Source organism: Hypanus sabinus, chromosome 9 (genome assembly GCF_030144855.1).
Source record: "Hypanus sabinus isolate sHypSab1 chromosome 9, sHypSab1.hap1, whole genome shotgun sequence".
Classification (NCBI taxonomy): domain Eukaryota; kingdom Metazoa; phylum Chordata; class Chondrichthyes; order Myliobatiformes; family Dasyatidae; genus Hypanus; species Hypanus sabinus.
In genome coordinates, this window is record NC_082714.1 from 26,319,203 (window position 1) to 26,331,277 (window position 12,075).

The 12,075-nt window shown below is 36.8% G+C and overlaps 1 protein-coding gene across 1 annotated transcript in view; it reads left to right on the top strand.

The window, feature by feature from the left end:
• LOC132399202 (eukaryotic peptide chain release factor GTP-binding subunit ERF3A) overlaps positions 1-9,371 on the top strand; it is a 51,598-nt gene extending 42,227 nt beyond the window's left edge. The window contains exons 9-14 of the mRNA XM_059979342.1: positions 18-111; positions 632-712; positions 1,301-1,474; positions 2,016-2,105; positions 5,299-5,467; positions 6,075-9,371. Coding sequence (XP_059835325.1) covers positions 18-111; positions 632-712; positions 1,301-1,474; positions 2,016-2,105; positions 5,299-5,467; positions 6,075-6,127 — 661 coding nt within the window. The 3' untranslated portion in view covers positions 6,128-9,371. The remainder of the gene's footprint in view (positions 1-17; positions 112-631; positions 713-1,300; positions 1,475-2,015; positions 2,106-5,298; positions 5,468-6,074) is intronic.
• Positions 9,372-12,075: the final 2,704 nt, after the last annotated feature.

Sequence of the window (12,075 nt, forward strand, 5' to 3'; positions counted from 1 at the left end):
CGGTTTACATCTTACAGTGGTTTACCATTTATACCGTATCTGGACAATTTGCCACATTTCAATAGGACAGCCAGTGGACCTGTGCGAGTACCAATAGTAGATAAATATAAGGTAAGATTCAAAAGTAGTCATGACAATGTTTACTATTATCCATTAGTTCTGGCAACAGCAAAGACACATTTTAAACTAGAAACAGTCTAAAAGGAAACTGGAGCTGGCTAAGTGGACCAGAGAAGTAAAGTTAACTCAGTTTTTTGCATATGAGATCAGAAAGTGGCCCTAATTGGACACAATATTTAAGATCCCTGTTTGGAATTTTTTCTCATTAATAAGTGTCGAAACTGATGTCTCAAAACAAAGTTCATAGAAAATACATCTGATACAACCATGCTCAGAGTAATGGCAAACTGCGTATTTGTTTTTTTTTCTTTTGTATACTGGTGAGGATGTAAATTAGAAATTGCATAAATTCCCTTTCCTTCAAATCCGCAATGTAATGGTAAGTTCTATTCCAAAAGTGTCCAAGAGTTAACCGTCTCTTATGGAACAATAATGTTGATGGATAAACAAGTGGAATGTGGTGATACTGTGCTTAAATTATTTAAGAACAAATTTGTTTTTTTGAATGTAGGACATGGGTACTGTGGTTCTGGGCAAACTAGAATCTGGATTAATTGGAAAGGGGCACCAGCTTGTTATGATGCCAAATAGAGTAAGTAAACTTTAATGGTTATCTATAAAATATACCAATTAAATAAAAACGTTCTACTTGTTTTGTGCAATATTCAATATATGCCAGTATCGGTTCAATTCATCTTTCTAATGAAGTATTTTTGCAGTAAGGTATTTGTTTGAGGAACACCATGATCTGTTTAGCCAGTGTAACTTGTTTTTTTTAATTGCTCAAATAATGACATGAACATGATTGGATTTACTACTTGCCCATGCTTTTGCTGAAAAGCTAATAGTCTGCTGCATTGGATTGTCTTTGTGTAATTGCTCTTGTGAGAATGTCTTTTAAAACTGTACTGACATGTTTTTAAAAAAAAACAGACTTTTTAATGCTCATTTGCCTTTTGTATATGATAGTTAAAACTAATGTTTTGAACATAATTTTCTGTTGGAATTTTATTGTTTCTCCATTTTTATGTTTTGAGTTAGAAATGACCATTTTTAGTTGATCAGCCAGTTCTGCAGCCCCTAAGGTTTGATGTAACTGGAGTAAAGTCAGATAGCCAGTGGATTGGTGGGGGGTGGGGGGGGAAGTCATAAATATTAAATACTCGATTCTATTTTGCAGCACAATGTTGAAGTTCTGGGACTTCTGTCTGATGATGTGGAGACTGATTCAGCAGACCCAGGTGAAAATCTGAAGATACGACTGAAAGGGATTGAAGAGGAAGAGATCCTGCCAGGATTCATTCTGTGCGATCATGGCAACCTTTGTCACTCAGGACGTACATTTGATGCACAGGTAACTTTTCACTTGGAGCGGAATCTCGAGAACTATATAAAAGAAAAAGTTCCCTATAATCATGTTGCGTTATCTTAGCTTGGTTGTAGTGTTAAAACTGATCTAGTTATTGTATATTTGATTTACTTAGCTTGCTTGGTCTTCAGTCCCCATCTTAAACTCATTCTCCTTCCACACACACACACTGTGGATGCTTTGCATGTTACTGAGCTTAGGGTGCATTGCAGAAAAATGGTACAGCTTTTTCAGTAGTATGTTCCAAACTAGCCACTGTGTCAATAGCTTCACATGGACACAACTGAAAATGCTGCTGCTACCTGGAGCAGATAAAGGCTGTGTGAATAAACACTACATTTTATAGAAGTCACATTTTGAAAATATGACTTTACTGTGTTCTGCAACTTAATCATATGTTGTCTGAAATCTTGTGTTCAAAAGATTTATATACATTCTAGATTTGAATCAGTGCCATATTAAACTCTGCATTTTCTAAAAGATCTGCTGTAATTAGTGATAAAAGAAATCCTTTTTTTAATTGCAGATAGTAATAATTGAGCACAAATCCATCATCTGCCCAGGTTACAATGCAGTGCTGCACATCCATACTTGCATTGAAGAAGTACAAATAGCGGTAAGTCATACATTATGAGTCCCTTAAAATTAAATGTTTCCATAATAGAGACAGATTTAAAAGTCTATACTACAAACCTCATTTCCAGAGAAGTTGGGATATTTTCCAGAATGCAATAAAAACAAAAATCTGTGATATGTTAATTCACATGAACCTTTATTTAACTGACAAAAGTACAAAGAAAAGATTTTCAATGGTTTTACTGACCAACTTAATTGTATTTTCTAAATATACACAAATTTAGAATTTGATGGCTGCAACACACTCAACAAAAGTTGGGATAGAGGCATGTTTACCATTGTGTTACATCACCTTTCCTTTTAATAACACTTTTTAATCGTTTTGGAACTGAGGATACTAATTGTAGTAAATTTGCAATTGGAAATTTTGTCCATTCTTGCTTGATATAAGACTTCAGCTGCTCAACAGTCCGTGGTCTCCATTGTCTGATTCTCCTCTTCATGATGCGCCATACATGTTCAATAGGAGATAGATCTGGACTGGCAGCAGGCCGGTCAAGCACACGCACTCTGTGTCTACAAAGCCACACTGTTGTAGCCCGTGCAGAATGTGGTCTGGCATTGTCCTGCTGAAATAAGCATGGATGTCCCGGGAAGAGACGTCACCTTGATGGCAACGTATGTCTCTCTAAAATCCTAATATACGCCTCAGAGTCAATAGTACCTTCACATACATGCAACTCTCCCATGCCGTGGGCACTGATGCACCCCCATACCATCACAGATGCTGGCTTTTGCACCTTTCGCTGATAACAATCAGGATGGTTGTTTTCATCTTTGGCACGGAGAACTCGACGCCCGTTTTTTCCAAAAACTAGCTGAAATGTGGACTCATCTGACCACAGCACATGGTTCCACAGTCTTTCGGTCCATCTGAGATAAGCTCGGGCCCAGAGAACTCGCCGGCGTTTCTGCATAGAGTTGATGTATGGTTTCCTCTTTGCGTAATACAGTTTCAAGTTGCATTTCTGGATGCAGCGACGGATTGTTAAGTGACAATGGTTTTCCAAGGTACTCCTGAGTCCAGGTGGCTATAATTGTCACAGTAGCATGAGGGTTTCTTAGGCAGTGCCGCCTGAGGGCTCGAAGACCACGCACATTCAACAGTGGTTTCCGACCTTGCCCTTTACGCACTGAGATGTCTCTGAATTCTCTGAATATTTTCACAATATTATGTACTGTAGATGTCGGAAGACCTAAATTCTCTACAATCTTGCGTTGGGAAATGTTCCTTTTGAACTGACTAACAATTCTCTCACTAATTTTAGCACAAAGGGGTGAGCCACAACCCATCCTTGCTTGCAAAGACTGATCCTTAATGGACGCTACTTTTATACCCAGTCATGATACCTCACCTGCTACCAATTAGCCTGCTTAATGTGGAGTCTTCCAAACCTGTTACTTGAATATTCTGTGCATTTTTCAATCTTATTTTAACTCTGTCCCAACTTTTGTTGAGTGTGTTGCAGCCATCAAATTCTAAATTTGTGTATATTTACAAAATGCAATTAAGTTGGTCAGTAAGACTATTGAAAATCTTTTCTTTGTACTTTTGTCAGTTAAATAAGGGTTCACGTGAATTAACGTATCATAGATCTTTTTTCATTGCATTTTGGAAAATATCCCAACTTTTCTAGAAATGGGGTTTGTAAAAAGTTACAAATAGTATAATAAATATCAGCCTTGTGCACAAGAAGTACAGAGTGTTGACTGTTGTTCACCTTTCAGCAGAAACTGGGTTGATTTCAGTTCATAGCACAAAGTTAAAAACAGTTTTGAAGGATACCATGAATTTATCTGAATTAGAATATTGTGGATCATAAAACAAGAACAATTTGCCTAGTGTTCCCAAGGATACTCCTTTTTTACATATTTTGACAGATATTATTATCATAACTCCCACAATACAAGTTCAATGTACCCCATCAATAAGTTCCCTTTTATCATTCCTTCATTCAAGTAACTTCATTTTCTAAACTCCACAAATAGAACTTGAGTTTATGCACTCTCTTGATTTAGTTAATGTATTTAATCCCTGTGAAATCCATGATAAAGTCAGACTGGAAACTAGAGGGTTCAATAGAAATTGAATACATGTTTATAGTTTACTTTTGGTAATACTGCCTCCTTGTCCAGATTTCAGTCATTTAGATACTGCTGAAAATGTTGGTGCGCTTCATATTATCCTCTCTTTTCAACAAAGGCTTGGTGGCAAGTTTTATTTTATATGTAATATTTAACCAGGAATATTTATTTGAGACATCACAGCTTTAAATATGCATATATCTCTTGTCTGCTTGTCATATGTGGCTTCAACTGAGCAACTTGCTGTAAGGATCAATGTCAATAACAGTTTGTATTCTATGCTGTGTATCTATCTTGAGGGAGAGCCCCTGTTGGTCAGAGTTGACCATGGATATTGCTTGCTAGCTGTCTAGATACACAAGCCTGGGCAGTATGGTATGGAGAGTGGCAAGCTCCCCTTCTCAATGTATCTGATGAACCCAAAGGAACGTAAAAATCTACTGCACATTACAGGACCTTCAGCCCACAATGTTGTGCCGACCATGTAACTTCCTAGAATTTTTCTAGTGTATAGCTCACTACCTTTCTATTTTCTATTTTAAAGGAACAGCAGAGACCAATGCAATTTGGTACCAAATGCATCACAGGAGTTGTCAGTAAACATTGAATTCAAAGTAGGACTGCCTTAGGGATTCCAGCTCCAGATTTTTCTCTTGGGGTTTACTCCCGAAGCCTTCCCCTGAGTGGGTATAGTCACAGGGCAGCAGTGGTTTGAGATCAGAGTTTTCCCTCTCCTGGATGCCAACCACGGCTGACGAGTGCCAGTAACCTGCTTTGTCCTCAGTTCTGCTGGGTTTAGTGGCTAAGCCACATGAAGGCCAGGAGCTGGAATTGGTTGTCAGAGGCTATTTGAGGCACACACCATTGGGAACATTTAATAGGTAGTAGGAGCTTATCCCCATTACCACCTGCAGCTCTAACAACCTTAAGGAATCTATCCTAGTACTCTAATATTGGAGTCCAAATTTTAGGCACCTTAAGTTGAATAGGAATTCAGCCTTGTGGAAGTGAAACATAATGTCAGTTGATTTTTGGAGGTTGCAAAACGTTGATATTAAATAATTCATGTGCAATAATCCTTTGTCTAGGCCTTACTCTGTCTGGTGGATAAGAGAACTGGAGAGAAAAGCAAGACGCGGCCTCGCTTTGTTAAACAAGATCAGGTTTGCATTGCTCGCTTAAGGACAGCAGGCACTATCTGCCTTGAGACCTTCAAAGATTTTCCTCAGATGGGACGTTTTACCTTGAGAGATGAAGGTTAGCTCCTGAAACTTTGCAGATGTAAACTTGTTTAACTCCAGTCTTCCCATGATGGTTTTATTCTTGATTTGTTCTTCTTTGTGTTTAACCTTTTTGAGTCAAGTATTAGACAGATAGTAATCTGGTCATTGAAAGAAATAATTTTGTTGAGCTCACCAAGGAATAAATTTTGTATGTCGTAATTAAGTTAAAATATACTCAGTGCAACTATTTCCCTTGCCTTTTACCTTGAGCAAACTTATGTGACTTGTGCATTTACCACTAACAAAATGAAAATACCAATAAATTTGAAGTTGCCAAATCAGCTTAGTGACCAAAGAACTTTTGTTCCCCTTGAATTTGGCAGATTAAATCTATTTAATTATGAAGCTTGAAATTAAATGAGCTTTATTTATATTTTACAAAATGACTTCAGTATACGATGACATTTTAAGTGGTGTTTTCATGCCATTTTCATAGAACTCCAGGGAAAAATTGAGTTGTGTATTATCATTGCTTCTGGTAAAACTTGAATTGGCACTTTTTAAAATTGTAGTTAAACAAATTTATTGCATCTCACGTCTTAGGTTTTTTTAAAAAACCCAATTTCTTCTTTTTCCAAAAGGTAAAACTATTGCAATTGGAAAGGTCCTGAAGTTGATCCCTGAGAAGGACTGAAGATCCACTATCTAATGCTGCACAATACTGTGATGAAAAAGGACTCAGCAACAGCCTACTTCACGCCTTCTTTTCTTGGTTCTCATAGTTCCTCTGCCCATCAATACTTTCATTTTCCCATGTACTGCAAATTGCTGTAAAACATGTCCACATTTTACGTCAGCTTTCTCATATTGAGAGCTCTGCTATGCCATTGTTAAAAGTTCCTATTTTAAATCCTTCTTCTGAAATCTGCTTCCTTAGAATTGCGGCAGTAGCTATCTAACTGATGTGGACAGATTGCCTGCAAAAATAAAATTAAACCAAAAAAGTTTATTTTATTCTGGCATCATTCTCTTTTGTGTGCATTCTGGCTCACCTGTGTTTTCCAACTGGATCAGACTATTCAACAGATCAGTGTGAGTGTTCCTGTGTTAGAAAGGAGTCTAGAGACAATAAAATCGATTTTGAAATATTTTTGGCACTTGAATTATTTTAGAACAGATTCCTATGAAATGAACCCTGCATCCGCCTGTTAGCTAGTTTTCCAGCAAGTTATCTTTGTTTTATTTTTTCCTTCCATCTTGAATATATTCTATAAATTTTGTCATGTTATCCACTCAGTATGCCCTGTGTGGTATTCATCAGCATTCACAAAAGCATGATGCATTTTATTGTAAATGTTTGCTTGCTGGAAAACAAAACATCAATATTTCAGCTTTTAGGGTGCAAGCGCAATAGTTAATTTTGAACCAATTGCTTCTATTTAATTTAAGCCATCTCTAAAAGAATCAAATCTTTTCTAAGCATGTAAAGGTACATAACAGCAATCTGAAATGATGTGAATTGTTTGGGAAAATTTCGGGGTTAAAGAACAAATGATTGCTGCATGAGCTTATGGTGTTATGTTTCACTTTGAACAGACAGAATATTATTAGAGTATCTAGGTTTGATTCTTTTGACTTGAAATAATATTTAAAACAACATTAGAATATCTGCAGCTGCATTTTTTTATTTTCGTGCTTACAAGTGCATTGCATAAACCAGTTAACATGTGGATGCACATATAACAACATTACCACTTTGGGTGGGAATTCCAACACTTGCTACAACTTTCACATCAACTGTTAATTTTATATGGAGTGAATATTTCTTGGATTAATAATTAAGAGAAAAAATTCTGAAATAGAACTTGTGTGGTTGGTAGACACAATGTGAGAAAATATATCCTTGTACATATTTGAAAACTATGTAATTGAGACAACTTATTTAATATACTAAATTTGCTACTGTTGTAGGGTCAAAATGAGGATTTCTTAAAATAAGCCCCTTGCCTAGTTAAATTACAGTTCTATTTTAAAAAAGGGATTTACGAATGATGATAATTAGCTCTAAAATATGAAACAGTGTGATGAATGGGATGAATTTAGGAATGGATACAACTAAGTGTTATTTCAACAAATTAAATTCAGGCTTGGAACTTAAAGACGCACCTGAAATCTAAAACAGCAAATTCCCCGGGCCACTACTTAAAGGCAGCTCTGCCCTGCCAATGATTTGTATGCAATTCCCCAAAATAATTTAATCTATTCTAATGATTTGAATGTTTAAGTAATAATAGGTTTTCTTTGTTTTATTTCAGTTATGCATGGAAATGAAAATCTCACTTATTTCGATTGTTTGAAAACCTGTGGGAATTTGCTGATCCACGGGGGGGGGGGGGGGGGGCAAAGAAGACAGCACTATATTAATAGTAAAATTTTCTTGAGTTTCTATAGCGGTCATTATTTAATCAGTTAATTTAAGTATAACAAAGATATAAATTGCTGCCATATGAAATACCCTTGTTTTTCATTGGAGAAATGTTGGCTTTCCCACTCAAAGTTGTCTGTTTTGTAATGAAATATTATTGGTAATACACAACTTGGTGTAAGTCAGCCCAGCTGTTAAATATGACCACAGTATTGTATAGTATACAAATTTATTGTATGTGTTCTTAATCTTGCCAAATAAAATTTGATTTCATTTCCCTTGGAATATAGTCTCTAACTGTAAAGGTACAGCTGTTATTTTTATTCTCTCCCCCCCCCCCCCATGTAAATTATTTTAAGACTAGCAGAGGGACATTATGAAGCTTTCACTGTGAAAAGGCTTTGTGTTGTGATCCCTTCCCAAAAGGATATTGATATGCTGGTTCATACAGGCTGCTGCTTTACCCAGGTTTTGGAAAGACACTCTGATCTCTGGCATAGGTTGTACAGATCATAGGTTGCTAATTAATACCTGGCAGAGCAAAACCTTTTTTCATAATCTGCCTTGATCTGTTTGGCCACTCTTGTTTTGAAAGAGTTTTCTATCCACATTGGGTATTGAAATCTGCACTGGTCAATGCATTGTCGAAGATAAGTGCAATGACAAGTTTTATTTCAGCTAGGTCTTTGGAAGGTTGGCACGTGTGTCAAAATCAATGCCCATCCTGTGATCAGAAAGTCAGCAGTCACCTGGTCTAAATATGTGTGAATGATTGTGGCTCCACCTTGTATTTTGCTTCTGAAGTTTGGCTTGAACAAAGTCAGTGAAGCCAGATTTTGGAAGTGAATTATTACTCTCAGCTGCAATTACTTATGTGCATTCAGCACAAACAACGGACATATTTCCACTTGTCTTTTATATATTTGTATATACTTGGCTCTCCTTTCTTATAGTGTTTATAGCCTTATGGCAACTGGACTAAACAGGTAACCAGATGACAGTTACCTTAGTGACATTCAAGATATTGTTCACTAAAATGCATGGTATTCAATATCTGTTGAAAGCTAGAAGCAGAAAGTTGTATCAACTTGCTGAATTTATCCATTTAACTCTAAGTTGCTGAAATAACTTTTTGTCCAAGTTGTACTTAGAATCTGCTTAGAATGTAATGTGTTGTATGATTCATTTAATTAATCAAGCAATGGAAAGGTAAAGTGATCATAAGACTGTTGTAATATGGGCAAATTTTCATTACAAATAAACTGTGCAATGGAATATTTTTACTTTGGTGAGTTCCTAGGGCAATAGTCTTGTGGCCAATGGGTGATTTAACTGCATCTGACTGTACAGACAAGTCTTTCATTTGTGTTGAAATGCTGGCTCTTCGCGGATGATTGCACATTAATCCAGCCCAAATTTGCCTAATTGACCTTGATTCCCAAGATGACGTGGTATGTTGTGAAATTGTACATCACATAGTGTGAAATTGCAATAAAGTTTTGTTGAAGGTGTTTATATGAAATCATTTATTCTTATTCACAGGTTCAGAATGGTGTTACAATTAACAAAATACTGCATTCTCCCCAAAGGTCTTCAAGTTTAGATAGTAAAGAGCTACGTGTAGCTCTTGGAAAATCCTAACAAATACATGTGGCTGTGCTAAACTAGTTGACATTAACATTAAACTGGATTCTGGTTGGATAGGAGGAAAGTTCATTTACACCATTAAAAACTTGACTGTTTCATAGGCTGTGGGAATGGAAGGAAATTGAACGCAGGGAAGAAAAATTCACACTGAGGGATGGCCTTGGCACTTGATCAGTGTATTATGAAATCTATGCTTACTTTAAACACCACCTGCTTTGGACATAGTTTTTCTTTAAAAAAAAATCAAATTTGATTTAAAGATTTCCATTTTGTACTCCATGGTCCCTTCTAATTTTTACGATCTGTATAAGGGCAGGGTGCATTGCTGCTGTATTAAAATGATTTTTATTTGGCTTCTAGTTATTTCAGTTAATTGTACCAAAGAGATTCAATTGGATTTAATTGGAAATGTTTCAGCTTTGAGTTAGGGCCTCTAGTTAGGAACTGAGGAAAATCCTGTTCTAGTCTGATGTCTTCAACTCCAAGATCTCTATGCATTGACTCTAGAGGATGGGTAATTTGAAGAATATCATACATAATGATCAAAACTGTGGTTTCGGATGGGTGAAGTCAGAGATAGTTTCTCTGCTGTTTCTTCATTTTCTACATGCAAAGAAAAATATTTTGAGATGGATCAGGGTGATATGCAATGTGGCAAAAAGACCAGCCAAACCAGGTTTTGTAACTGCACATGAACTATGCAGAATTATTTGCCTGAGATCTGTTGATGTCTGCCGGATTTGAAATTTGGTTCATGTTTAATGCAAGGATAAAGGTGAAATGTCCAGAGTAACAAGGATAATTTAAATGAGGAATTGTGTGTTCTAGACAAAACTCGTTTCTCATTTGGCAAACGTCTAGCTATTCAATAGTCTTTCCGTTTTTACAACAAAAACTCATCCAGAACAGCAAACTGCTTAAGATAATTGTTTCCCATGTTTCTCCTAAATTAAAGTATAAATGTCAACATTTTGTGTATTTACCCATTTTTTAAAATTAAGTTTAATGTATTCTTATTTGAAGATATAAAAAAACTATCTCTGCACTTAAAATTAGCTAAATATTTCTAATTTCCACCACTTCCATACAGATTCCATTATTTTGTCTTGAGATAATCTGGCCCTTGCATAATTTTGATAATTCTTTTACAGCCTGAAGTTAGTAGATTTACTTAAGAAATATATGGAAAAATTATAAATTGTTTTTCATGGTTTAGTTTATTTTCCAACCAGGCAGACAGTTCTGGTGACATTCCTGTAAGGCTTGGCTACATGTACTTCCCTTCCTGTGTGCATTTCTGTGGCAATCTGACCTCACGCATAATCCTTTTTCCAGCATTTCATTACCACCATTTCCACTGTATTGTAAGCATCTAACCACCATCTTCCTTCCATCATACATGGCTCATTTCAGGCTATGTCCCAGATTCATACATTCCCATTGTCCTCTGGTCATACCTAATGCTGTACTAAGCATTGTATTCCTATTGTCTAACAGTTGCAGACCAACCCTGTTCCTACTATGTTCTATTTATACTCTGGTTCTATCCCTGGTTACACTCATACCGAGCACCCACTGCTGAAGGTGCAGGAATGATAATTCCAGTAAGTGGACAGATAGATGAGCAGAACTAGGTGAACTTGGCTACCAGGTGCTCCCAAGCCAAGGAACCTCTGTCAAAGGAAGTAGTATCACCCTGATGTTTATCTTTCTGCTAAACTGCACTGTAGCCAGCATGCTTCTGGAGTGGAGCTACTTCACAGGACGAATGGGAAGTATTTCATCCGAGGGTGGCACCCTCTGAAACCCTTGCCATCCAAATCTCAATAACTGAGTTGTAGTGTATAGATACTATTTATTTGTCTGTCCTCTGAGGCTGATAATTTAAACTGAGTCGCTGAAATGTAAGAGAGGATGAACTTTAACCCAAATATTAACAGATCTGCCAATATGCTGTTACTGTGTAATGGTTTATAGTGAGATCTCAGAATCATGTTTATTAGCACAGAAAATGCCACCATTTCCAGGATTCTCGTGGTAAAGACATACCAGTGATCAAAGTTCATCAAAGCCTTCGCCGGTCACTATTGTCAGTTGCCTGAAGAAGTGTGGATCTAAAATTCGCGGCATATGTGCCAGTATTAATTCTTGCCATCCTGTAAATTTCGAGTCCTAAATTAATGATAAATTTATCTCGGGGATGCAAAGGTGAATGTTGCCTTCACAAAATCCTTTAAACCTGAAGGATAGGTGAATAAGTGTCCGTTTTCTCCTGTCTTAACTTCCAGCACTAGTAGAGTGAAGCATCTTGCTTCACTCAATCAACTACGTACGTAGAACAGCACCATCCTCTGCAAGTTCAACTGCAGCCCCCTGAAATGGACCGAAACTCTGCACCTGTGAAAAGGTTGAAGGACATGCTCAAAGCTGCTTGTTTTTTTTTATATAAAAATCTACTCTCCCACCGATTTCTGCGAATCACCGACCGCAGCGACAGACAGACACATACTTTATTGATTCCCGAGGGAAATTGGGTTTCGTTACAGCCGCACCAACCAAGAATAGTGTCG